This window comes from Rhinolophus ferrumequinum, chromosome 2, assembly GCF_004115265.2.
Source record: "Rhinolophus ferrumequinum isolate MPI-CBG mRhiFer1 chromosome 2, mRhiFer1_v1.p, whole genome shotgun sequence".
NCBI lineage: Eukaryota > Metazoa > Chordata > Mammalia > Chiroptera > Rhinolophidae > Rhinolophus > Rhinolophus ferrumequinum.
Window position 1 is genome coordinate 48486414 of NC_046285.1, and position 26181 is coordinate 48512594.

At 39.3% G+C, this 26181-nt stretch overlaps 2 protein-coding genes across 3 annotated transcripts in view; both read right to left on the reverse strand.

The window, feature by feature from the left end:
- The window catches only part of CCDC14 (coiled-coil domain containing 14), a 41485-nt gene extending 33809 nt beyond the window's left edge, over window positions 1–7676 (reverse strand). Inside the window, exons 1-5 of one of the 2 annotated variants that reach the window (XM_033135422.1) lie at window positions 7472–7676; window positions 1387–1442; window positions 1013–1085; window positions 699–768; window positions 488–607 (exon numbers count right to left, since the gene is read on the reverse strand). In XM_033135422.1, coding sequence (XP_032991313.1) covers window positions 488–607; window positions 699–768; window positions 1013–1085; window positions 1387–1442; window positions 7472–7645 — 493 coding nt within the window. In that variant the 5' untranslated portion in view covers window positions 7646–7676. The remainder of the gene's footprint in view (window positions 1–487; window positions 608–698; window positions 769–1012; window positions 1086–1386; window positions 1443–7471) is intronic. The other variant, XM_033135426.1, reaches the window with a different exon arrangement.
- Window positions 7677–22251: 14575 nt separating this feature from the next.
- ROPN1 (rhophilin associated tail protein 1) overlaps window positions 22252–26181 on the reverse strand; it is a 36045-nt gene continuing 32115 nt past the window's right edge. Inside the window, exons 5-6 of the mRNA XM_033088117.1 lie at window positions 22962–23137; window positions 22252–22448 (exon numbers count right to left, since the gene is read on the reverse strand). Of these exons, the coding sequence (XP_032944008.1) occupies window positions 22382–22448; window positions 22962–23137 (243 nt within the window). The 3' untranslated portion in view covers window positions 22252–22381. The remainder of the gene's footprint in view (window positions 22449–22961; window positions 23138–26181) is intronic.

Sequence of the window (26181 nt, forward strand, 5' to 3'; positions counted from 1 at the left end):
CTTGGCTACATTCACCATCAATCAGCGGCAGGCGCTCCGTATTTATCTATCCAACTTGGAATTTTACCTTCTTCTGTACCATGTATTCTAACTGCAGCTCAACAAGTTGAGCTATTAAACCTACTGGGATATATACATATAAAATAATTTTGAACAATAAGTATACACAAGAAACACAATCAATCTGTGATTATCTATGGAAACAAGTGGCAGAGAGAACAAAGATAACTCTATGTATCTCCCAAATATCCTTCTGCATTTCAATCTTTTCTCTTATAAAACCCAGTGAGTCACTTTTCTACTTTTATTCTTGGGAAAGTGATAGTGAACAAAGTAACTACTCAGCATTAGAACTGAATAAAGAGAAGTGCACACCCCACCCCCCAAATAACCAATATATTATTAAAATGAAAGACCAACTGCATAATCCTCATAATTTATCAAAATCCTCAGAATTAAGTATTATATTTAAATACATAAAACTTACAAAATTCTTTCCGTACTGAAGGAACAGTATGTTTTTCATGTCCTTTCTTCTTAGAACCGTATCTTTTGCCTTCCAAAGGTCTGGGATTATATCTATTTTGTGAATGTGCTATTTCTGAGCCTATTAATAATTAAAACAAAAATTCATTAGCATTAAGATAACTAGTTAATTGAGAATATGTGATCAGCAAAGAAGCACTTAAAAATAAAACCTGAATCTTCGTTTCTCAAAATGTCCCGCAGCAAAGAAGCACAACCATCAAGCCCCTGTATAGTTTCAGTCTGTAAGGAGAAAAGTCATTTAGAAATGTGGTATAAAATTTTAATGCAGGAAAAAACAAATAATTACAGTTTTACATTTTCTTTTAAGACTAAAGTATTGACAGAAAACATGTTTGAAAGGAAAAGGTTTCATACTTTCTTATAGCAATTAGTACTTTACTTTTGAATTTTCATTCCCACTTCTTGGCTTTTACCTGAAGACTAATTAAATAGTGTAACTTGTAGCTATTCAGTTTAATCTTACCTGACTTTCTGAATCAGAATGGATGGGATAGCCAGAATCTGCATTACAACGTGACATCTTTCTTAAATGGGTCCTGGAAAACAAGTTTGTTAATATTTTTACAAATAATACAAATTTTTTTCCTAAAATATTTAAGTACTCATTTTCTTTCCAGCAAAGGTTGGATAAGAAAGCTTGTCCAATGTATAAGATAGATTTGGACTTTATGAAGATTCAGTTAAACACTAAATGATCGACACGGGCGGTTCCTCCTCGGAGTTTTGTAAAGGTACAGACCCATCTAATTTTCTAGGGTAGGCTAAATTTAGTCCAGCCCAAAGACTTGAAAAATCTCTTGAGATTTGCTAAAGTTGTAAACTTCTTTACATACTTACCCTTTCTTTCCATTTATTAATTTAGTAGGTCCAGTGTGCTTTCCTGAAGATAACACCTATGGAGTAATGCATTATATTATAGCAGATATAGAAATACTTTTCTATTATACTAAGTGTGCTGTCTTGACAAAAGCTGAAATGTTACTCAATGTTTCCTTTTTATTATATTGTGGTAAAGCATACATAACATAAAATTTACAATTGTAGCCTTTCCAAGTGTATAGTCCCACGGCATAAATACATTCACATTGTTGGGCAACCATCACCACCATCCATCTCCAGAACTTTTCCATCATCCCAAACTGAAATTCTGTGCCCATTAAACTCCCCACCTCCTCCCTACCCAACCCCTGGCAACTACCCTTCTATTTTCTGTCTATGAATTTGACTACTCTAGGAAGCTCATATAAGTGCAATCATACAGTATTTGTCCTCTTGTGACTGGCTCATTTCACTTAGCATATCTTCAAAGTTCATCCATGTTGTATTTGCAGCTTGTCAAAGTTTCCTACCTTTTTAAGGATGAATAATATTCCATTTTACAAATGTACTGTTATTAATTTTAATAAATGTGATATATTCTAAAAATCCACAATTACAATTGAATTCTTATAAATAATGTTCTATTTCAGCTGAAAATGAAGTTGAGATATTATTTTAATCAGAAGTACCTACTACAGTAAATTGGATTATACTCAATCCCTGACCATGTTCTATATTCCCTAAATTCTTCAAACATGTTACTTCAAGACATAGGGCAGAATTCATAACTCTGATTCTATTTATCCACATTGTTTATAAGACCAGCACACAAAACTCTACCATTCCTCTTTATCTACATTTCATTCACTCAATCTTTTAAAACTCATATAGCAATGCTGTTTTTAAATTTTTATTTTTAAAGTAATATAAGTGGACTACCTTTTGTGTAGACGAAAAAAATATGCATTTGTTTTTACATGCATCCAATATCTTTAGAGATATACATGAGACAGTTAATTGTAGCTGCCTCTGGAGAGGGAAACTGAGAAATAGAGCAAAGGGAGACTTTCCAGGGTATACCTTTTTATTAATATATCTTAATAACTTTATAACAGATAAATATAATCTCTATTCAAAATATAATTTTAAAAAGAAATTATAAATTTATAGTTGTAATTATAAATTATGAAATTATAAATTTAAAAAGTGTAAGTAGGGTTAAATTCTCTACATACTCCCTCATTTCACTCTTCAGGTATAGTCACTACTGGCAGTTATATTTATGATTTTTCTTGACATATTTACATATGTCATCCCAGATAGCTTTGAGCAGTAACTATTAAACATTCTGGAGTTATATAATATTCTAATATTTGCTTGACTATGTACTCCTGCCTTCTAAGAATGCGACTGAGAATACATTGAGAAAGTTGGATTGATAGTTATACTTCTTCTTGAGATAACTTGGAATGTGATGAAGTCATGAAGCCAGCGGTTAGAACCAACATTGTAGGAAATAAGATCCCACACAATGTAGCTCCACTGGTCCCTGAATGACACTCTTAGGGTCTTTCCCTTCAATATATCTATGTTGGTATCTTGACCAGAACCATATAAAATTCCAAACCGTGGTGCTGCTAAGTCCAAAAGCAACTACCACAATTATTCTCTTTCAAAATTAAAAAAAATGTGTACTGTCTGAGATAAATGTATGGCATAATTGTAAGATGAGAGAGTATTTCTCCAAAAAATACACACATGAGGTTACAGTACTGACCATCAATCAGGTAAAGAAAATTACCCAGGATAAAAACACCCTACACAATAATTATCATATTGGTACATTTCCTTCCATTTTTTTATTTTGAAATAATAGTACAAAGCACTGTATACACTTCACCTAGATTCCCCAACTGTTGATATTTTACTACATCTGCCATGTTCTCTCTCAAAATGTATACGTAGGTTGCAGACATGATATCCCTTTATATTTAAATATTTACTCTTAAATATTTCCTAAGAACAAAGTCACTCTCTCATAGTATAACCAGAGTATATTCATTAAAATCATGAAATTAACATTGATACGATAGTATAATCTAATCTACAGACTTTATTCACATTTGCCAATTATCCCAATATTGTCCTTAAAAGAAAAAAATTCTGGCCCATGTCCAATCCAGGATATGTTGCATTAAGTTATCATATCTCTTTAGCTTCCATTAGTTTGAAATAGCTTCTTGGTTTGTCATTCATTGTCTTTTACAACCTTGACATATTTAAAGAGTACAGCCAGTTTTTTCGGTAGAATGTCCCTTTGGACATTTAGACATCTGATGTTTCCTCATGATTAGATTCAGGTTGTGCATTTTTGGCAGTAATACCACAAAAGGGATGCTGTGTCCTTCTCTGCATCATGAATAGGCATATGATGTCAGTTTGTCCCATTACTGGTGATACAAACTTTATTTAAGATGGTGCTTGCCAGGTTTTTCACTGTAAAGTTACTATTTTTACCATTGTAAATGTTAAGCATTTTGTGGGGAGATACTTTGAGATTACACAGGCATCCGATCCATAAGACTTTTACCCAGTTTTTGCATCCATTGATAATTCTTGCCTAATCAATTGTTTATCAAATGGTGATTGTTCTAACTTACAGCATTCTTTTTATATTTCTTACTCAGTGAAGCACTTTTCTTTCTTCATTTAGTTACTATAGACTCATTGATTCCTACTTTAGTCAAAGGGTTATGATCCATTATTATTAATTTCAATGCTCAAATTGTCCCAGATTCTGTCAGTATGAGTCTCTTCAAACCACCTCCTGTATCCTTTAACATGTCCCCGTTAGTTTTTGAGCTATCGCTTACTTTCTGCAACAAGATGCTTCAGGCTCATCTTTTTTTTTTTTCCATTGTGGTAAGAACGCTTAAAACAAGATCTAGCCTCTTAACAAATACTTAAGCGTGCAACACAGTATTGTTAACTATAGCCATGATGTTGTACAACAGACCTCTAGAACTTATTCATCTTGCATAACTAAAACTTCACTCATTAAATAGCAACTCCCCATTTTCCCCTCATTCCAGCCTCTGGCAACTACCATTCTACTCTCTGCTTCTATGAGTTTGACTATTTCAGGTACCTTATATAAGTAGAATGATGTGAACTCGTCCTTCGGTGACTAGCTTATTTCACTTAGCATAATATCCTCAAGGTTCATCCATGTTGCATGTAAAATATAAGCATTTCTTTTTTATGGCTGAATAATATTCCATTGTGCACATATAGCACATTTTCTTTATCCATTCATCCATCAATGGACATTTCGGTTGTTTGCACATCTTGGCTATTTTGAATAATGCTGTAGTTAACATGGGAGTACAGATATCTCAAGGTTGCTTTTAATTATTTTGGATAACTACCCAAAATGGGATGAATTTTTCGAGGAACTTTCCACACGGTTTTTTATAGCAGCTATACTCTTAAATTCCCACCAAGTATACAAGGGTTCCAATTTCTCCACATCCTCACTGACACGTTATTTTGGGGTTTGTTGTTGATAATAGCATCCTAACAGGTGTGTGGTGATATCTCACTGTGATTTTGATTTGCATTTCCTGATTAGTGATGTTGACCATCTTTTAACATACCCGATGGTCATTCATGTCTTTGGAGAAATGTCTATTCAAGCTCATTGCCCATTTTTATCAGGTTACTTTTTGCTTTTGAGTTGTAGGAGTTTTTTCTATATTGTGGATATTAACCCTTATCAAATATATGGCTTACAAATATTTTTTTCCCATTCCATAACTTGCCTTTTCACTCTATTGTTTCCTTTGCTGCATAAAAGTTTTTCATTTTGATGTATTCAGGCTCATCTTATAATTTCCCTGACTCAGCCTGGAGTTGACCATTTCTCCAAGAAGCCATGGTTCCTTTTAGTGAACAATGGTATTTAGCAATCAAGATCTAGCCACTAGACGTGCTCTTTCCTACTGGGGCTTCCAATCTTTTTTCATATGGACTATTTACTTAGTCATGATAACAAGACAGTTGCAATTTTGTATCTTGTTTTCACTTTTACCCTGTTTCCCTGAAAATAAGACCTACCTGGACAATCAGCTCTAATGCGTTTTTTGGAGCAAAAATTAATATAAGACCTGGTATTATATTATTATATTAATTATGTCATATCATATTATATTACATTAAAGACCAGGTCTTATTTTAATATAATAAGATATAATAAAGATATATAATAAAATATAACTTATTTTATAGTAAAATAAGACTTATTTTATAGCAAAATAAAATTACATTTCCACTTAATCCACACCCTGTGAGTTATTCTTAGTTCTGAGGTGGGAACCTGAATTTCAGAAAGGTGGTTCAGACATGTATTTTCTAAGTATTGTGTAATGTTTATAAGAATGAACTCTGGAACTAGTCCTGTGGGTCTGATTCCTGTTTCCACTGCTAACCAGTTGTGTAACTGCAGGGAAGTTATTTGAACATTTCATCCCAATTTCTTCAGATAAAATGGGGATAATAATAGTACCTACCTCCTAAGGCTATTTTGAAGATTAAATGGGACATACGTAATATGTAAAAGCACTTAGAGTAGTACCTGCCTGATTGCTGTCTAAATGCTAGCTGCTCTTATTATTATTAAGGTGGCAGTAAAATAAGTGTTTTTAAGGAGACTAAATTTTGTTGCACATTTATGCCAAGTGTGAGATACGAGATGTTTCACCAGGTTCTGACTTAATCTCCCCAGTTCTTTGAGGCTGAATTTTATACCTATTTGTAATTATTTTATAGATAAGAAAAATCACTTCACTTACTATCACGACAGTAGTGGAAGAATTGGAATTTGAGTCTGTAGGTGACTATGAGTACAAAAACCATGTTTTCCCCCTTGCTGACTGCACATATTGAGTTCATTCAATGTAAAAGATCTCTATGGGTGGGGCTGGTCTGGACATATTCATGAAGTCTTGAAAAAAGGGTAAGATTCACATAATAGGGAAGACAGTATTATAGGTGAGTTAATAAATGGAGGCTCCAAAAAGGGGGGATACAGCATTCATATATTTAAGAAGAACACTCTAAGTAGTGGGTTTGTGTGAGGAAAAGTTGATCCATTACCTGAAAATCTACTATATGTCAGGTGCTGTCCTAGGCCTTAAAGATGTAGAATGTAGAGATAAATTGTGTAGTAAAGAAGGCTGATAGCTTAGCAACTTCTCTAGCCTGAAAAGTGGTATGATAAAGGTTAGCACAGGGCACCCAAACAATGCGGATGTGCGAGTGCTAGGCAAAGCTTCTACAAGTGGCTCTTGAGCTGAGGGATGGGAGATAGGAAGCAGAGATGTGATAGAAGGGCATTCTACGTGCAACAAAAACTGCAAAGGCACGGAAGTATGAGAGGGGAAGAGGCATCTAGGACACTGCAGGATCGGTGAACAGTGTAGGATAATATTGGAATGGGGCTGGGGGTTGGTAAAAATGCACAGGCTGAGATCAAAAAATGGCTGTGTTCATAGGCCAAAGAACTGAGATTTTTATCTTGAAAAAGAACTGTTCCAGAGTCAGATTGTAAGCAGAAAATTGAATCATTTAGTTACGAGGGTCGTGCATTTGACACGGGCAAGGCTAAAGGCAGCGACACTAACAAGGAGACTTTTTTTTAACTAATTGCTGGTAAAATACCAGCAATTGTGACGAAAGATCAGCTAATAGCACGACTTGGTGGAATAGCCAGGCACCTGGATTTGATGCAACAACGCAGAGACTCGGATCGGGTAAAGTCACCCGACTCAGCGGCGAAGGCTGAACTCGATCGAACCCCCGGGCCCCCGGGAGGGCTACAAGGTTTTAAAGAGTATACATCTATGGACAGAGAGGCTGTGTTAAGATGTTAAGATTAGGTGTCCCCCCACCTCCACCCCACTCCCCTTTGCCAGCATTTTTAACGCGGCCGCAATGTCTGTTTTTTGTTTGTTTGTTTTTCAGAGTTTTGCACTCCTCCCAACCCGAGAACCCCTTGATTCCTTCTCCACCCCCACAGTGGACGCCTCCGGTCCGCGGCCCTCACCTGGCCCGGTCGAGATCCGGACCTGACCATCTCCCGCAGCCTCAGAGAAGCCCAGACCGAGGGAAGCCGAACCGCACTGTAAAAGGAATTAACCGCCGTGTACTCCCAGCTCCCCTCGGCCCGCCCCTCGGGCTTCCGCTTCCGGGAAGCAGCCCGCCGAATGCAACGACTCATAGTCTCCAGCGCGCCACCGAGGCCTCTCCCGTTCTCCCAGCCCGGCGCACTGGGCTTGCGCAATAGACCCCTCCTGGCCCCCGGCCCGTCACTCCCTAGGGGAGCTTTGGAAAAGCCTACAGAAGGCGAGCGGGGCGGGGCTAGGGAGGGGCCTACGTAGGGCGGGGCGGGGCCGGGCAGGAAGGGGCGGGGCCGGGCAGGAAGGGGCGGGGCCAGGAGTACGGGCTCTGGGCTGAGACGAGTTCTCGCGCTGGGCTGGGAACTGCCGGGCTCCTGAACACCTGGAAGAACAGATTTCGCGGTCCTTCTGCTAGTACTTCTGGTGGAGGATCGCTGCCCTGCCTCAGCTGGGGGAAGTGGAGGCAAGGACGCGCCAGGGCCCGAGGAAGGGACGCAGGTAGAGGGCGGATAGGTTTCAGAAAGAATTGCTCTAGGCTCTTGGGTTTTGGCTCTTTTAGTTCGGTGTCTTGTGTGCCACTTTGAATGATTTTCTTCTTGATAGTCAATAAAGATCAATCCTTGGTCTTGCTATCTTTGTATAATTCTGATGGCAATTTCAAAATTATTCACTGTGACCCTGATCTCAGAACAATACTCATTTGTTGGGATTCTGGTTTTACTTCCATGCATAGTTGTCTACTCTTCAGTCTAGGTAATTACTGTTAAAAAATGACACGGTATTCTGACTGTGGCACACTGCACGAATTTTAATGGGAATTAGTCTTTCGTGTTTAAGGCATTGTTTTTTGGGTTAATGTTTTAAATCAAATAGCGGAAAAATTAACCCAAGTGATTCCATTTTTCTAAACAGAAAAAGAACTACCCTTTGAAAGTCTCAATTACAGTTAAAACAAAAACCCAGAAACTAAAATCTGTCCACCAATATGTTGCACATTCATACTGAGTGATTTTTGGGAAACTAGGCATTTAATAAATTTAGCTTTGAATTAGATTAGACTGAAACCTCTCCCTTCATCCTTCATCCCTCACCTATAATACGTGTTTAATATATTCACCTGAAATTAGATTTTTTTCCTTAGTTGACTTGATTTTTAAAAAACAGATACTGATTTTTCTTAATACACGCTTATTTTAGAAAATATAGATGAACTAAATATAGAGAAATAAAAATCACTGATATAACCACATTACCCAGGGAATGCCACTCTTAACAGTTTGGTGAATTACGTTCTAGACTTTTTCCAACGGTGCATACATATGTAAATATATTACAACAATACAATATGATACATATTACTATAATAAGTGTTTTCTGTTAATATCTTATCAACATTATTTCTCATTAATCTACAACTGCAAAATGGCTGCCTGGTGTTCCAGATTCCTACCGTTTGGAATTTTATGTTTCCACTCCCTTTTTTTTGTTTGTTTGTTCATTGGGGTTTTTCTCCTCTTATTTTTAAGGTAATAACATCTGAGGTTTTTTGTTTTGTTTTGTTTGTGTTTTCCTCCAACATTTTTGTGGTAAAATACACAAAACATAAAATTTACCATCTTAATCATTTTTGAGTACGATTCAGTGGTATTAAATACATTCATAATATTGTGCAATCATCACCACCATCCATTTCCAGAACTCTTTTCATCTTGTAAAACTGAAACTCTATGCCCATTAAACAATAACTCCCCATTCCACTCCCGCCCCAGTGCCTGCAACCACCATTCTACTTTCTGTCTCTATGATTTTGGCTACTCTAAGTACCTTACAGAAATGGGAACATACAGTATTTGGCCTTTTGTGACTGGCTTATTTCACTTGTCTTCAAGGTTTATCCATGTTGGAGCGTGTGTCAAAATGTCCCTTTTTAAGGCTAAGTAACAATTCATTGTATGTTTATGCCTCAGTTTTTTTTATCTATTTATCCCCTAATGTATACTTGGGTTGCTTCTACATTTTAGCTATTGTGACTATTGCTGCTGTGAACATGGGAGTACCAATAGCTCTTCCAGATCCCTCTTTCAATTCAATTATTTTAGGTATATACCCAGAATTGCTGAATCATATTGTAATTCCATTTTTTATTTTTTGAGAAAAGATCATACTGCTTTCCACAATGGCTGTGCCATTTTACATTACCACAACAGTACACAAGGGTTCTAATTTTTCCACATCCTCACCAACACTTGTTATTTTATTATTTTTATTTTTAATAGTAGCCATCCTAATAAGTGTGAGGAGATATGTCATTGTAATTTGATTTATTTGCATTTCCCTAATGATTAGTGATATTGAGCATCTTTTTGTGTGCTTATTGGCCACCTGCATATCTTTAGAGAAATGTCTATTCAAGTCCTTTCCCCATTTTTTAATTGAGTGTTTCTATTTTTGTTGTTGATTTTTAGGAATTCTCTACATATTCTGGATATAATTTCTTATCAGATAGACGATTTGCAAATATTTTTTCCCATTGTGTGGTTTGCCTTTTTATTCTGTTGATATTTTTTGATGTATAAAAGATCTTTATTTTCATGAAGCTTCCAATTTGTCCATTTTGTCTTTTGTTGCTTGTGTCTTAGGTGTCATATGCAAGTAATTGGCAAATTTAATGTCATGAAGTTTTGTCTTATTTTCCTTCTAAGATTTCTATAGTTTTAAGTCTTACATTTGGGTGTTTGATCCATTTCTAGTTAATTGTTGTATATGGTATCAGGTAAGAGTCCAAATTCATTCTTTTGCATGTGAATATCCATTATCCCAGCATCATCTGTTGAAAAGACTGCTCTTTCCCTATTTAATAGTCTGGGCACCTTTGTCAAAAACCATTTGACCATATATGTAAGGGTTTGATTTTTTTTTTCTGGGCTCTCTATTATATAATGTGTGTATATACATTATATATGTATATATACATATATACATATATATGTGTAATATACACACACACACACATATCTATATGTGTGTGTGTGTGTGTGTGTATATATATATGTATATATATATATATTTGCCTTTATGCCAGTACCACACTATTTTTATTACAGTGGCTTTGTAGTAAGTTTGAAATGAGGAAGTGTAAATCGTCCAGCTTTGTTCTTTTTTTCAAGATTGCTTTGGGTATTTAGCATTCCTTGAGATTCCATATGAATTTCAGGATGAATTTTTCTATCTCTGCAAAAACCATCACTGGGATTGTGATAGGGATTGAACTATAAATTTCTTTGAAGAGCATTCACATATTAACATTAAGTATTGCAATCCATGAATATGGGATGTGTTTACATTTATATTTTCTTTAATTCTTTCATCATTGTTTTGAAGTTTTCATTGCACAAGTCTTTCATCTGCTTGGTTAAGTTAATTCCTAAGAATTTTATTCTTTTTTTTTAATGAAATATTTTATTTCTAAAGCAAACATCATAAAATGTGTTGTCTTTAAAGTTAAATAGATAATGTCTATGGGCTGATTTTATTATTTATTTATTTATTTATTTATTTATTTATGTACTTAAAAATATAGCTGACATACATTATATCAGTTTCAGGGGCACACTATAGTTGTTCAACATTTATATAACTAAAGAGGTGATCACCATAAGTCCAGCAACCATCTGTTACTGTACTATGCTATCACAATATTATTGATTGTATTTCCCCAGCTGTACATCCCCATGACTTATTTGTTTTATGCCTGAAAATTTGAACCTCTTATTCCCCTTTACCTTTTCCCTCCTTTCTAATTTTTCAATTAAAGTTAACATTCAATATCATTTTATATTAATTTCAGGTGTACAGCATAAACATTAGACATTTATATAAGAAGTGATCCCCCTGATTACTCTAGTATCCATCTGGCACTATACATAGTTATTACCATATCGTTGACTATATTCCCTATGCTTTGCTTTACACTCCCATGATTATTTTGTAACTACCAATTTGTACTTCTTAATCCCTTCACCTTTTTCACCATGTCTCCCCATTCCCCTCCCATCTATCACCCCGACAAATCTAGTACCCATCTGACATCATACATAGTTATTACAATATTATTGACTATATTCCTTGCACTGTACCCTACATTCCCATGACTACATTGTAAAATCCAACTTGTACTTCTTAATCCCTTCCCTTTTTTTACCCATCCCCCAATCCCCCTCCCATCTGGCAACCATCAAAATGTTCCCTATGAGTTTATTTCTGTTTTGTTTGTTTGTTTCTTTTGTTCTTTAGATTCCACATACAAGCGAAATCACATTGCATCTGTCTTTTGCTGTCTGACTTATTTACTCAGCACAATACCCTCCAGGTCCACCCATGCCACCACAGATGGCAAGAACCCATTCCCATCCATGGCCGAGCAATATTCCATTGTATATATGTGCCACCTACTCTTTATCCATTCTTCCATCGACAGACACCCAGGCTGCCTCCATATCTTGGTCATTGTAAATAATGCTGCAATGAACATATGGATGTGCACATCTCCTCGAAATAGCATTTTGGGTTTCTTCGGACAAATACCCAGAAGTGGGATTACTGGGTTCTTCTTTGAACCTTGTTACAGCCTTTGTTTTAAAGTCTATTTTGTCTGGTATAAGTATTGCTACCCTAGTTTTTTGTTTGTTTGTTTGTTTGTTTTTTCTATTTCCATGAAATATCTTTTCCTATCCCTTTCAGTCTGTGTGTATCTTTCAATTTGAAGTGAGTCTCTTGTAGGCAGCATACGTAAGAGTTTTGTTTTCTGTCCATTCAGCACTCCTATGTCTTTGATTGGAGAATTTAATCCATTTACATCGAAAGTAATTGTTGATAGATATGTAACTACTGCCATTTTATTATTCATAATTTTGATCTTTTTTTCCCACTCTTAAAGAAGTCTCTACCATTCTTTTTAATACTGGTTTGGTGGTGATGAACTCCTTTTGCTTTTTCTTATCTGGGAAGCTCTTTATCTGTCTTTTTATTTTATATGATAGCCTTGCTGGGTATCTTGGTTGTAGATCCTTGCTTTTCATCACTTTGCATACTTCCTGCCAGTCCCTTCTGCCCTGCAAAGTTTCTGTTGAGAAATCAGCTGACAATCTTATGGGAGCGTCCTTATAAGTTACTAGTTGCCTTTCTCTAGCTGCTTTTAGGATTATCTCTTTGTCTTTAACCTTTTCCATTTTAATTATAATGTGTCTTGCTATGGGCCTTTTTGGGTTCATCCTGTTTTGGGACTCTGTGCTTCCTGGACTTGTATGTCTATTTCCTTCACCAGGTTAGGAAAGTTGACAGTCATTATTTTTTCAAATAGGTTCTCAATCCTTTGCTTTCTCTCTTCTCCTTCTGGTACCCCTATGATGCAAATGTCATTATGCTTAATGTTGTCCCAGAGGTTTCTTAAACTATTCTCATTTTTTGGATTCTTTTTTCTTTTTGCTGTTCTGATTGGGTGTTTTCTGCTACCTTGTCTTCCAAATCGCTGATTTGATCCTCTGCTTCATCTAGTCTGCTGGTGATTCCTACTATAGCATTCTTCATTTCAGTTATTGTTCATTTCTGACTGGTTCTTTTTTATGCTTTCTGTGTCCTTTTCCCCCCCTTTCTTCTGCCTCCCCCGCCCTCCGGTTCAAGCCATTTCTTTCTCAGGCTAGTTGGGTAGGACGCAGCTCTCTGGCCCATGCTGGTATGTATCATGGGCCTTGTGCTCCCCCAGTCCCCCCACCTCCCCACGGAGGCAATTTGTTGCCAGTTGTCGGTTGGCCACTCACGGCAGCTCACGCTGGTTGCCAACCAACGGCTGCTCATGGCAGCACATGGTAGCCCACGGCAGCTCACGATGGTTGCTGGCCACTCATGCTGGCTGCCGGCCGCTCATGGAGGCACATAGTAGCCCACGGCAGCACACAGCAGCACTCAGCAGCCTGCGGTAGCTCACGCCGACCTCCAGCTGCTCACAGCAGCCCAACTCCAGGGAGAGTGATGAGAGCAGTTCACAATCTTAGCTGTAGAGGGTGCAGCTAGCTCACTGGCCCATGTGGGAATTGAACCAGCGACCTCGGCATTAGGAGTATGGCGTTCCAACAACCTGAGCCACTGGGCCAGCCCCCTTTTTTATGCTTGCTATCTCTTTGTTGAAGTTCTCACTAAGTTCCTTGAGCATCTTTATAACCAGTGTTTTGAACTCTGTCTCTCGTAGGTTGCTTGCGTCCATTTTGTTTAGTTGTTTTTCCTGGAATTTTCTCCTGTTCTTTTATTTGGGGCATATTTCTTTTGTTTTCTCATTTTGGCTGCCTCTCTGTGTTTGTTTCTATGTTTTAGGTATATATGCTACATCTTCCTGTCTTGCTGGGTGCCCTTATGTAGTAGGTGCCCTGTGCGACTCAGAGGCACAGTCTCCCTGGTCACTTGTGCTGGGTGCTCCAGGTGTGTCCCTTCTGTGGGTTGTGCGTGAGATTTGATTGCTATTCACACATCAGTGAGTGGGATTGACCCTCAGCCTGACTGGCTGTGGGGTTTGGCCACGTCCACAGCTTACGGGCTGCTTTGTAGGGGGCTTACCCCACAGAGCAGGATTTGCTCCAGCGGGCTCTGATGCCTGTTGAGACCAAGTTTTGGGTGTGCCACCTGTGGGACTAATTGGTGCTCTGATGTGGTCTGAAGCCACGCTCCAAATATGTTGGTTGTGGGACCTCTTGGGAGGGGCTCCAGTGCAAGCTCAAGTCAGCCACTGCCTGTGCCCCGTCGGGACTACCTGATAGGAGCTACAAAGTGATCCACAGTTGGCTCCCTGTGCTGGACCTAGAGGAGCATGAGAGAGGCTATGCTGTGAACCAAGGATGGCTGCCACCAGTACTGGGTCTGGGGTAGTTCTGCAAAAAGCTAGGACACTGAGGCCTGCTGCTGATTGCCAGTTCCCATAAGGTTCAGCCACCAAAAAAGCTGTGGAAAAAGCCTTGTGTGGTATGGAGTTGCATGGGGCAGGATCTTAGTGAGTTAGCATGGTCAAGTAGCAGAGCTCATCAGGCCAATCAGATTCAGATTTGGCCTGTGGGGGAGGGCTCAACATAAGAAAGATGGCGCCCACCTGCCGGCTGCACGGAAGGAGGACTCCTCCCAGGGAAAACTGTGACTGTCTTCCAGCCCTCACCCGAAGACAGACACTTCAGTGTGCCCCCTGTTTGTCTCTGAGGCTCCCTGAATCACTGTTCCTCCACCGGAGCCCAGCGTGAGTGCCTGCGAGCGAGTGAGTCTGTGCGCGAGCTGTTTAAGAGGACGACTGGGTTTGCCACAGCATTCCGTCCCACTTGGATGGTTGGAATCCCCGCTGTTTTTCACAGTCAGGTGTTGTGGAGGCTCCTTTTCCCAGCATCAGTACTCCAGGCTGGGGGGCTTGGTGTGGGGCTGGGGGTCCCTTGCTTCTCCGGGGGAACCTCCACAGCTGAGATATCCCTCCTGATTCTCAACCACCACTCGGAGGTTTGGGGCCAGCCCTTTTCATGTCTCCACCCCTCCTACCAGTCTCGATGCAGCTTCTGCTTTATATCCTTATTAATAAAACTTCTGTTCAGCTAGACTTCAGATGGTTCTCCAGGTTAATCATTCTATAATTTAGTTGTAATTTTGATGAGTTCATGGGATGAGGCATTTATCCACTCTGCCATATCGGATCTCCTAAAATCTATTTTTTCCTAAGTATTTTATTCTTTTTGATGGTATTGTAAATACATTGTTTTCTTAATATCCTTTTCACATTGTTCATTGTTAGTTATATAGAAATACAACTAATTTTTATGTGTTGACTTTGTATCCTACTACTTTGTTGAACTCATTTATTAGTTCTAACAGTTTTTGGTGGAATCTAGGGTTTTCTACATATAAGATCATACAATCTGTGAACAAAGATAATTTTACTTCTTCCTTTCCAATTTGAGTGCCTTTTATGTTTTTTCTTTTCTTGCTTAATTGGTCTGGCTGGAACTTCCAATACTATGTTGAAAAGAAGTGGCAAAAGTGAGCATTCTTGCCTTGTTCCTGATCTTTGAGGAAGCGTTTCAGTCTTTCATCATTGAGTATGATGTTCACTGTGGCATTTTCATATACGACTTTTATTACGTTGAAGTAGTTTCTTTCCATTCTTAATTTGCTGACTGTTTTTTATCATGAAAGGATGATTTGTTAGTCTTTGAGTGCCTCAACACTTTTTGTTGGTTTCCACATCCACATCTCTGTAAACTTTTTAATTATCTTCAAAATCTCAGCCGAGGGTGTCTTCCGATTCCTGCCCTGATCAGACTCATAAAAAGCCACCATGTTGTCCAGAGGAAATATGTTGGCAGCTGAGATTGGAGGGTTAGGTGAAGGAAGATGAAGAGGATAGATGTGCTTCTGCATAGGCGGTAAAATGGACAAGCCTTAGTGATAGATTTGGGAAGTAAGGCAAAGGGGGAGTTATTTATTGACCTTGATTTCTTGGTTTTTTTATCTGGATGGATGATGGGAGAGATCCATATTATTAACTCATATTATTAACTATTATTAACTCACTTCCCCCAATTTTATTATGAAAAAATGCAAACTAGGAATTCATCTGGGGACATATTAATTAGGGGTGTCTTGGAGTAATCCAACAGATGATAGTAAGTAAGCTACGGGATATTTGAGTCTGGAGCTTGGTGAAGCGGTATGGGCTACAGATACACATTTCCTCTGAGTCATCTGTGGAAACCAAAGCCATAGGCTTCTGAGTTCGCTCTAAGGTTACTTCCTCAAGAAAGCCTTTCCTTCCACCTCTCTGTCCCACTCCTACTAACTAGGTTGTGTGTCCCTATACTAGGATGCCATAGCACTGCTTTTCATTTATGTGATTAGTTATTTAATGTTTGTCTTCCCAAGTAGAATTTCATCTCTAAGAAAGCAAGGATCTTATCTTAGTATCGTATTCCAGTACCTAGCACAATGCCTTGCTCGTAGCAGGAATTTTTAAATCATTGCGTAAATAAATGAACCAACAAGTGTTTGGATCGCTTTGGTGCACTGGGGCTGACAGACACTTGAATGCTCCGAGACTCAGGATTATCCAGGACTTACCCCTTTGAGCCTGATATGGAAGTTTAGGTCCCTCTAGTATCATGGTTAATGACTCTGCTTGGTCTAGGCAATGCTTTATAATTTAGTGCATTGGATCGATGGCTTTTCCAATTGGCTTACCTCTGAAGTGTGAAGGTCTCTGTTCATATTTAACCATGTTCCAGTTTATAGGAAATAACCAAGTTGAAAAGTACGTAAAAATCTAAATTAAAAGCACAGTTAAGATTTATAGCCAGGAGACAAAATTCAAAAAGCCAGAGGCTGTGGACTGGATGATAAGTTAAATGTAGGAAGTAGGGGCTCAGTTACACTTGAAAAGATCTAAGACTGCCCCGTTGCTTTTCCTCAAGCCATTTGGTGTCTTTTGGAATTATTTCTAAGCCAACGGTTCTTAAATCTTTTGAGATCATATACAATTTTGTGAATGTGCTAACAGCTATGCATTTTTTCCTTGGAGAAATGCTAATGTGCACATTTCTGAAATATATGTAAGTATACACATGTATTTATCAGAGGCATTTCAGGAGCCTCTCCAAGGATTTCAGGTTAAGAATCCTGTTCTTACCTAATTCAAAACCAGCTTTCCACACTCGAGTATCCAGCTCCTTCTGTTGCAGGGCCCTGGTGATCTTGGAAGTTGTTGGCTAACTAGGGATACTGTAGTGCCTGACGGAACAGTGTCAAGGAGAGAGAGGGCAGGGAGCAGAGAGAAATGGAACTGAGCCATAATCTTTACATTTCCCACGGAAGCATTAAACATATCTGCCGTCTTCACTTTAATCAAAATAGTTTAATTGAGGAAAGAAAGAGCCCACTTCTTTTTCTTTATAAAATCCTGATTGTATTGCTTCCTGAATGTTTTTCTTTTGAAAGGAGAAATACAAACCATGTGATAGGCGTCTCAGTTTGACAGCTTAACTGAGGACATGCAAGGATTCAGAGATGTCTGGTCATCACAGGAAGGCCAGGGGGATGGGTCCGACAAGGGTGTAGTGGCAGCAAGGACCAAGAGAACCCCTTTGGAATGACCTCATTACAAGGAAGCAACAGTTGGTTTGGGACAATATGCCAGGTTTGAGGGGCACGTGTGATTTAATACAGTACAGTATCAGTCACCGACTGTCCTGCAGTCTCTGTGGACTTGTGCATGACCCAAGGAGAGAAACAATAGTGATTACAATGCTAACACTTTCTTTTATTCTCTGTAAGACATTGTAGCAGATGATGGTGCCCTTTCCATAATGCCTTCAAAGGCTATGTATTGTAAACACCTATGCCTTCCTACATGAGAGCTATTTTTCTGGAGCAAAAGCAGCACGCTCAGGCCATGAACTGGGCAAGCATTTCTTTCGGGCAAGAGATGCCAGAAAGTTAATGCCCCTGGAAGCAACCCTCAGTCAACGACAGATGGGAATTCGGTGAGGAATCAGCCCTTAGCCGATGATGGATGAAGAGCTCCCTGATCCCTCAGGTTCAGATCATTCCGAGGCGTGTTCTGCACTGTCTCCCAGAGTCCCCTGGCAGGATGGGACTCCAGGGATAACTGGCTTGAAAATACACCCTCTCATTGGCTTTCTTTCCATCACTATCTCACTTTTCCTACTCCCTTTCCACTATTCCTGGGATGGCCTCGCAAATAGTAAACTGCTTGCACTTCAATCCTGGTCTCCGAAGCTGTTTGGGCGGGTAGGGAAACTCCATACGAACATACACATTGAGCATACCAGGCAGCACGAGTTTGGAGTCAGACAGACCTGGATCAACATTCCTTCTCACCTGTGACAGTGAACAACTTCAATCCTCTGAGATGGTTTCTTCATCTATAAAATGGGGGTAATAGTACTGACTTCATCAGGTCAGGTTGTAAAAATCATTATTTGAGAATGTATGCGCAGCGTTACACACAGCGGCCTGCGCATAGTAAGTGCCTAATTCAGGTTGGCGATTATCGTTAATATCATATTTATAATATTGTTAATACAGCATAGAGCAGGTTGAAGGCAAAGCTGTTTTCCACCCTTGGGGTGACTGCTGAAGCAGGTTGATTTGGCAGATGTGCTGTAGAGGCTGGATCTCTGAGGAGCATCTGGGCTTAGTGACTTGGAGAACGCCCTGCCACAGTGAGCCAGAGCGGGAGAGTAGGAAAATGGTGCAGATTAGAAGATGAGTAATTGACAATGCCACAATCAATGACATTGACAACTGTGCTTAGGACCAACTGATGGCCACAGTACCCTCAATGACTTCATATCCAGTATTCACTTTGGTGGCTGCGGTTTTAATAGCCTCTCTCTTGAGTGATTATGCTCAAGGCTACAGAGATGTAGTTTCTAATTTCAACCTGTTTTGTCAAACATACAAAGGACTTCATTGCTTTTATTATGTTTATGAACTTAACTTGTTGTCTTAGGATCTTTCCGTTTGGGGCTTTCCTCTGCTCGCCTTCACTCCTCCCTCCCAGGCAAGGTCATATTTAAATTCTTTGATCACAGTGAAAGAGAAAGTGAGAGACTGAGGCAGGGTAAGTGATTTCATTCATTCTCTCATCCCCATGATTAAGTAAGTGCCAGGTTGCTGCAGTGTCTCAGCCTTTTTTTACAGCCTAAGGGCCCAGAGTGGATATAAATGATAGGCTGCTTTGGCTAACATGTCAGACAGCAGGAGGATTAGTTGTTGCTACGCCCCTGCAGATATAGCTGGATGACTGTGGGGGTAGAATTTGTTTCAGCTATTTTTATTGTTTCACTCTAGGTCAAAATCAAGGGCCTATGGTGACATCCCATCACAATCTTCTTTTACTTGCTTAGACACTAATAGACATGTGTGGGGACAGAGCCAGGAGTGCAGTTTCCAGGCTCTCGGCCTCATGGGGAAAGGTGCTGGCTCAGGTAGTAAATGGCCATCAACTGTGATTGGATGGCCGTCAGCTGTAACCAGTGAGCCATTGGCCACTAACATAACTGCCGTGGCTATGCTAGCAGAAAAATGGGAGCTAGCAAGGAGATGGTGGTTGAGCTAGCAAGAGCGGATTGCAGTTAGCAAGTGAGGTTGGTTGGCAGAAAGAAGTGGATGGCAGGTTGCGGATCGTGCGGCTCCTGCTTCCTGTGTCTCCAGCCCAGCCACCAGCAAGACTATAGTGATATGACTCCCCTATGTATGGCTCCGTGGGTGTTCCTTTTTGGTCTCACCATATCCTGTGTTCTTATGTGGGGAGCGGGACCAGAGACCCCGCATGGCACCCTGCATGACAACATATTTCTCCTTAATTCAGTAGAGAGATGTATGTAAATCAAAAAAGCAAGCTAGCATGAGTTTTATACAAAAAAAAAAAAAAAAAAAAAAAAAGAAACTTTTAAGAGAGGATAGTATTGCGGATAGAACCTTGGCACACCTGACCTTAAGAACAATAACCACACAGCCTGGTAATTTCATCTGCTTCCTGGGAGAAAGAAAAATCTTTGTCAGAAGGTCTTAAGCTCATGCAGGGGATTTTCCAAAGAGGGTCCCATTATATCTGTATGTGGTGTCAGAAAATCTTTTGGCATTGACATTTGAATGCTGATCTCTGAATCACTTTATTAGTACTTCTTGGGGCCCCGTGCATTAAAGTGCTTTAAATTTATGTGTATCTTAGTGTTAGATTGTGAGCTCCTTGAGGGCAGAATTCAGATATGGTTTATTTGCATGTGCCCATAAACCAGCACAGTTCCTTCCTAGGGTAGGTTTAGGGGGGAAAAAAACAAAAAAGAACTAAAAAATTATTTGTTAATTCAAATTTAACCAGGTGTCCTATATTTTATCTGGCAATCCTATCCTTGGCATATAGCCCATCTCAGTAAATATTGGTGAGTGAGTGAATGAATGAATGAATGACTAGCATTCTACCAACAAATGGAGAAATAACCTGGTAAAACTATGGATTGACAATATAAAAGATACTCATTTAAGTTATATCTAATAATTACAAAACATCAAAACTGCATCTGGTGAACATTATACCTTTCAAAATCTGACAGTCTGGGTTTTTGGTTTTTTTTTTCATTTTATATGTGTTGACTTACAAGTGTTTGTAAGAAAGAGCTTATGTTTTAGAGGCCATTCTTCTAGTCATTTCTGGTTCAGTATCCTGGGGCTGCTTTGATTTTCTGAATGCTGGGACAGTGGCTACATTTATCATGGACCATATTTTTTCCTAGTTTGTTTATTCCTCCTTTAAAAACAAATTGAACAACCTGCTATGCTCTAGAAGATTCTGATGAAACAACATTAAGCTATGCAGACATGCCAACATTCTCTTGTTGCTAAGAATGAAAATTGCAGAAGGTTTGCCAGCCTTCAAAATATCAGTTGAGAGAATCAGAAAACTCTATTTTCAAGACTAATGGGAAAAAATCCCAGAGCCTTCAAAAGAAGCTCCTAAGCAATCAAACAATGTCCATGATATCTTTTATGGATGATATAGTCAATCAACAACAATTTAATCAAATTCTGCTATGTTCAATAAACTGCACTAGATTCTGGGGACTTAAAATCGAATTTAAACATAATCTTTACCATGAAGAATAATATAATCTATGAAGGATTAATTGAAAACTCATTCTAATTCCTCTAACCTATTATTTTTTTGTTTTTAAATGTTTGTTATATTCTAACTCATATTTGTGTCTATAACCTAATTTTGTCTACACTGACTTTTACTTCAGTAACTGGGCATTCAGCCCTCTACTCAGCCTGAAGTAGGACTTGACTAAGCCATTCTTGATGTGATAGCTTGTAGCAAACATTCCACAGTATACACGGACGAGATAGAACACTGATTCTTGCCCCTTGTTTTTCTGCATGGTTGTGGATGTACCATCTCTGGCATAGTGATTAAGGACAAAAGTGATTATCATCAGTGAGGAAGTTTCAGAGATGCCTGTGACAGAACAAAGGGAACCTTAACAAGAGCAAGCAATCTACCTGCCATTCAAATATACTGTGGTTGATTGAGCACTCCTGATAAAGAATGCTAGCGCAATGGGTCAGGTGTCATGTGTTAGACGTTAATATATGACACATGAAGAGGGTCATTTCTAGCCCTGCCACCTATCTATCACCAGTGTAATCCTGAACAAGTCACTTCACCCTGCTATCCCTCGGTTTCCTCCTCTGTAACAGAAGTATTCTTAGAGTCAGGCGGGTTATTGCTAGTAAAGGGCTTCTTATGTACCACCGAGTAAGACCTGTGAATATTATTTTCTTCCCTCATCCTCCAATCTTATTGCCTGGCTCTAGGGTGGGTGATTGTCAATTGAATGATTCCTGTTGAAAACCAAAGTTAATATTAACCTGTAATAAAGAATAAAAAGCATTTATTTGAGCCAAGGGAGCTACAGTCTGGGAGACACAGATTCAGGCTGTAACCTACATTGTGTTCCCCTGACAGTCTGGTTTTGACTTGAGATGCATTTTCTATCCATGCGTCCTCAGCCACTTTTACTCAGTGTCCATGTGGGAAGCATACTAATTTTCTGCTTATGTGTGTTGTTCCAATAATTTTACATCTTACTTCCACGTATTTCTGGTTTCATGTTTGCCTAGTTGTTTATTAGTGTGTACCAGTTGTACAAGAAAGTGGACATTGGATGGTGTATGGGGTCCAGTCATTCTGAGGCACAATCATCTCTGTATCTTCCTTTAAAATTGCCAGAATTGTGCTTTTACTCCAGTCGAATCATGGGGTTTTGGGTAAAGTCACTCACCTTGATTAAACCATCAGGACCAATTCTGTTTGGGAACAAAAGATACATGTGGGGTTCATTTAACAATTAAGAAAGAATATAGACAGTCTCAATCCAAATGAATTCTGCTGTGGCTCCTGCTCTCATCACCTTCTTTTCCTCTAAACTCTTGACTGCCTTCCCTCCCTCTCCACTCCTACCTGGCTGGTCAAACCTGAATAGGAGCCATTCACCTGGAGGGTTTGCTCAGACACAGACGCCTAGGCCCCGCCCCCCAATTTCTGATTGGGTAGGTTCAGGGTGTAACCTGAACAATTGCATTTCTAATACGTTCCCAGGTGATGCTGTGCAGCTGGTCTGTCTTGGTAGCACTCTAAGAATCGCTGTCCTATACCCTTCCTCCCCTCCCCTTCCCTTTCTCTTTTGGATTCTTAGCTCTTGTTCTTCCCAACATTTCTCTGTTCCCGGAGCAGTATAATATAGTAACCTCACTATATCGTGGCCTGCTAGATTAATTTTCCCCGTATTTTTTCCCTCCAGTTGGTAAGAGTTTACTCACATTTCCTGTTCAATGTAGCTCAGCATTCGGCTGACTTGAGATGCAGAGATCTCCCCGTCCACTTGGGCAACATATGCGTAGAGAAACCGGAAGGTGCTAAAAGGGATCCTGGGAGGTCCACCACCTTGGTCAGATGATAAAACTTCACACACTATCTGGAGAGTTTTGGAAATGGTCTATAAAGTCATAAGATTAAATGAGGATAAAGTCACTATTCCAGACTAGATTCCTAAGATCAGTGTAGATACGAGAAAGAAAACAAACATTTCACTCTCATAAAATGAAGTGGGAATGACATAATATTCTGGAAAGTGTGAATTTTTCACACCCAAATGTCATTTAATTCAACAACAAAAAAATATATTAATCTCTTGGTGTCTTTCTTTTTGTGTTCCTTTCCTTTCTGTGTTAGAGGGTTACTCTTAAGGAATTAATTTTTTAAACTGCTGAATATTCTAAGATATTTATTACTTTAATCAGAATAACTTCAGGAAAGGAGGAGAACTTGATTTTCATCCTATAAAATTAAAATGATTATTCTTATTGTTCTCCAATCTTATGTCCAAAGGGATGAGGAGATTAGTGTAGTTTATATACTCCAGCGAGATACTTGGAGCCATGCCACAGGAGGGGAGAAGGCGGTAGGAGAAGGGTACCGTCCCTGGGAAGATAAGAGTTCCGGATGCAGTAAAAGTGACACTGAACATCATGATAAAACCAGTTTTTCTAAAACACGTGGATCTATCTAATCAGAGCCATCCAGTACGTTATATGACATAACACTAACCTTGTAGTTGCTGGGAAAAATTAATAGATGATGGTGGGCAGAAGTTTGTTTTTCCCCTTCTCCCGCCTCCCCCAACCCCGCCCCACTCCAGTTCAAGCCGTTGTTTCTCAGTCTAGTTGTGTAGGACACAGCTCCTCCGCCCATGCCAGTATTATGAGCGTTGCGCTCCCCTGGCTGAGGCAGTCCGGCCGCTCACACTGGCCACCGGCTGCTCCTGGCAGCACATAGTAGCCCATGGCAAGTGGCAGAAGTTTTAATGGAAAGGTTGCTACAGAAGTGAATTCTCCTTACAATGAAGCTTGAACATTAAAGGTTATGTTCAGAACTGAGGTTTTACTTACCTGTGTCTTTAAATAAACTTATCCTTGGAATAAATTTCACAAGAGTTGTGAATTGGTGCGATAAAGGAAAGAAATGATTCAAAGAAAGGATTGTTGAGCTCTGAATTAGCAAAGATAGGTTGGCATATATAGAGGGTGCCAAAAAAATGTATACCCATTTTAAGAAAGTAAAAAAAATTAAAATTGTAATGCTCAATATATACTGATAACAAAAGATGAATATGTCATGTTTGACTTCTGCGATTACAAGAGGTCCTCAAAGTGGTTACCATCAGCGTCCAGACACTTCTCATTACAATGAATTACTGCTTAAGCAATGTTGACCAAAGTGTCCAATTGTATGCATTTTTTGGCACCCCTGGTATATCTTGGCGGTTTACTAAAACAGATGACGTGCAGAGTCTCCTTGCATGCTCTCCAGGGACCAGGCAACAGTTAGTCTGGAGTGGCCAACTGGGTACATGAACAAGCAGCTATTATAACTGCCCAAACACTGACCAGCGTTGTTCTTCTCTGCAGTTGCTGTTTGCTGTTCTGCTCCTTTCCTCTCCCTGAGTGTCATGGATGTGTAGACGGTGTTTCTTTACCTGTGGTGTGTTACCCAGGAATGTAATTCTGTATGTCAGGAGGAATGTGAGAGTGCTGAATAAACTTGGCCCATCTTCCCGGAGTGACAGTTTTACCTGATGGCAGGCAATTTAGACATTATTTGCATTGATTAATGAATTACTGATTCTAATTGACTTAATATTTAAATTGTTTTTTTGTGTGTTTAGAAATGTCTAGATTGTATGAAATAGAGTCTTCAATATACATGAAGTTTTAAATGATAAACTACGAGATAGCAAATAAGTTAGGTGTGCAGCAACCCACTTTCATTTACTGTCTCCTGCCTCTGGGAGGCCTCTCCTGGAGGTCGTGGGGAGGCACTGTATGAGGCAGTATGCCGGGCACTTCCACGGAAGAGGTTCCGAGGCCAGGCATACGGGAAGCTGGGTGAGGGGCTGTCAGTGACAATGGGAGGGCATGCGTGTAAGAGGGGGTCAGCACCCAACGGCTTCAGGTAGATTTGCAAGCAGAGTCGTATATGCACTGAACTTCATCATTTCCATCCATAGCTCATCGTCTCTGATTCTCTTTGAAGGAAACAAAACAAAACAAAAAACCCTACACCTCTACTGCCTTTGTTCTGTTGTCCTCTTCTTACAGTCTCATCCAAATTGGAGTGCTCTTATGAGTTGAACTGTGTCCGCCCAAAGTTCCTATGTTGAAGTCCCAACTCCTAATCCTACACTAACGGATCATCTGTGTTCTGCTGGTGCTCAGGGCCTCCTTGAGTCCCTTCCAGGTTGCCCTCATCTGCTCAGAACAAAGAATGTGATTGAATTTGGAGATAGGGCATTTAAAGAGGTAATTAAGTTCAAATGAAGTGGGTCCTAATCCATTAGGTCTGGTGTACCTGTAAGAAGAGGAGATTAGGAGATAGGGAGAGACAGTGAGGGCAAAAGACCAGACAGGTGCATACACACGGGGACCATGTGAAGAAAGGAGATGGCCATTGAAAAGCCAAATGAGACTGGCTGCAGACACACCTTGATCTCAGATTTCTAGCCTCCAGAACTGTGAGAAAATAAATTTCTGTTGTTTAAGCCGTCCAGTTTGTGGTACTTGTTATAGTAGCCCGAGCAAACTAACATAGGTGCTTTCTATGGCAAACATCTTTCATTGAGCATCCAAACAACAAACCTTTCAATTCTGTTGCCCTCATATGATTTTAAAAGATTTATTTTTCTTATTAAATTTGTTGGGGTGACAATGGTTAGTAAAATTACATAGGTTTTCAAGTTACATTTCTATAATACATCATCTACAGATCACATTGTGTGAATGGATGAATAGATGAAGATCTCTCTGGACTGAAGCTTTTTGGTAAACTTAATTCTAAAGTAAACAGAAATCTGTATTCTGTTGCACAGATTTTTATTGTCTGATAGGGATCTACTTCGTAGAAATAGCCTTTAAGCATCTTATGAGCCATATTTTCAAACTTAGAGGTGAAAGACTCAGAAGGTGAATTAATTGCTAACAAAAT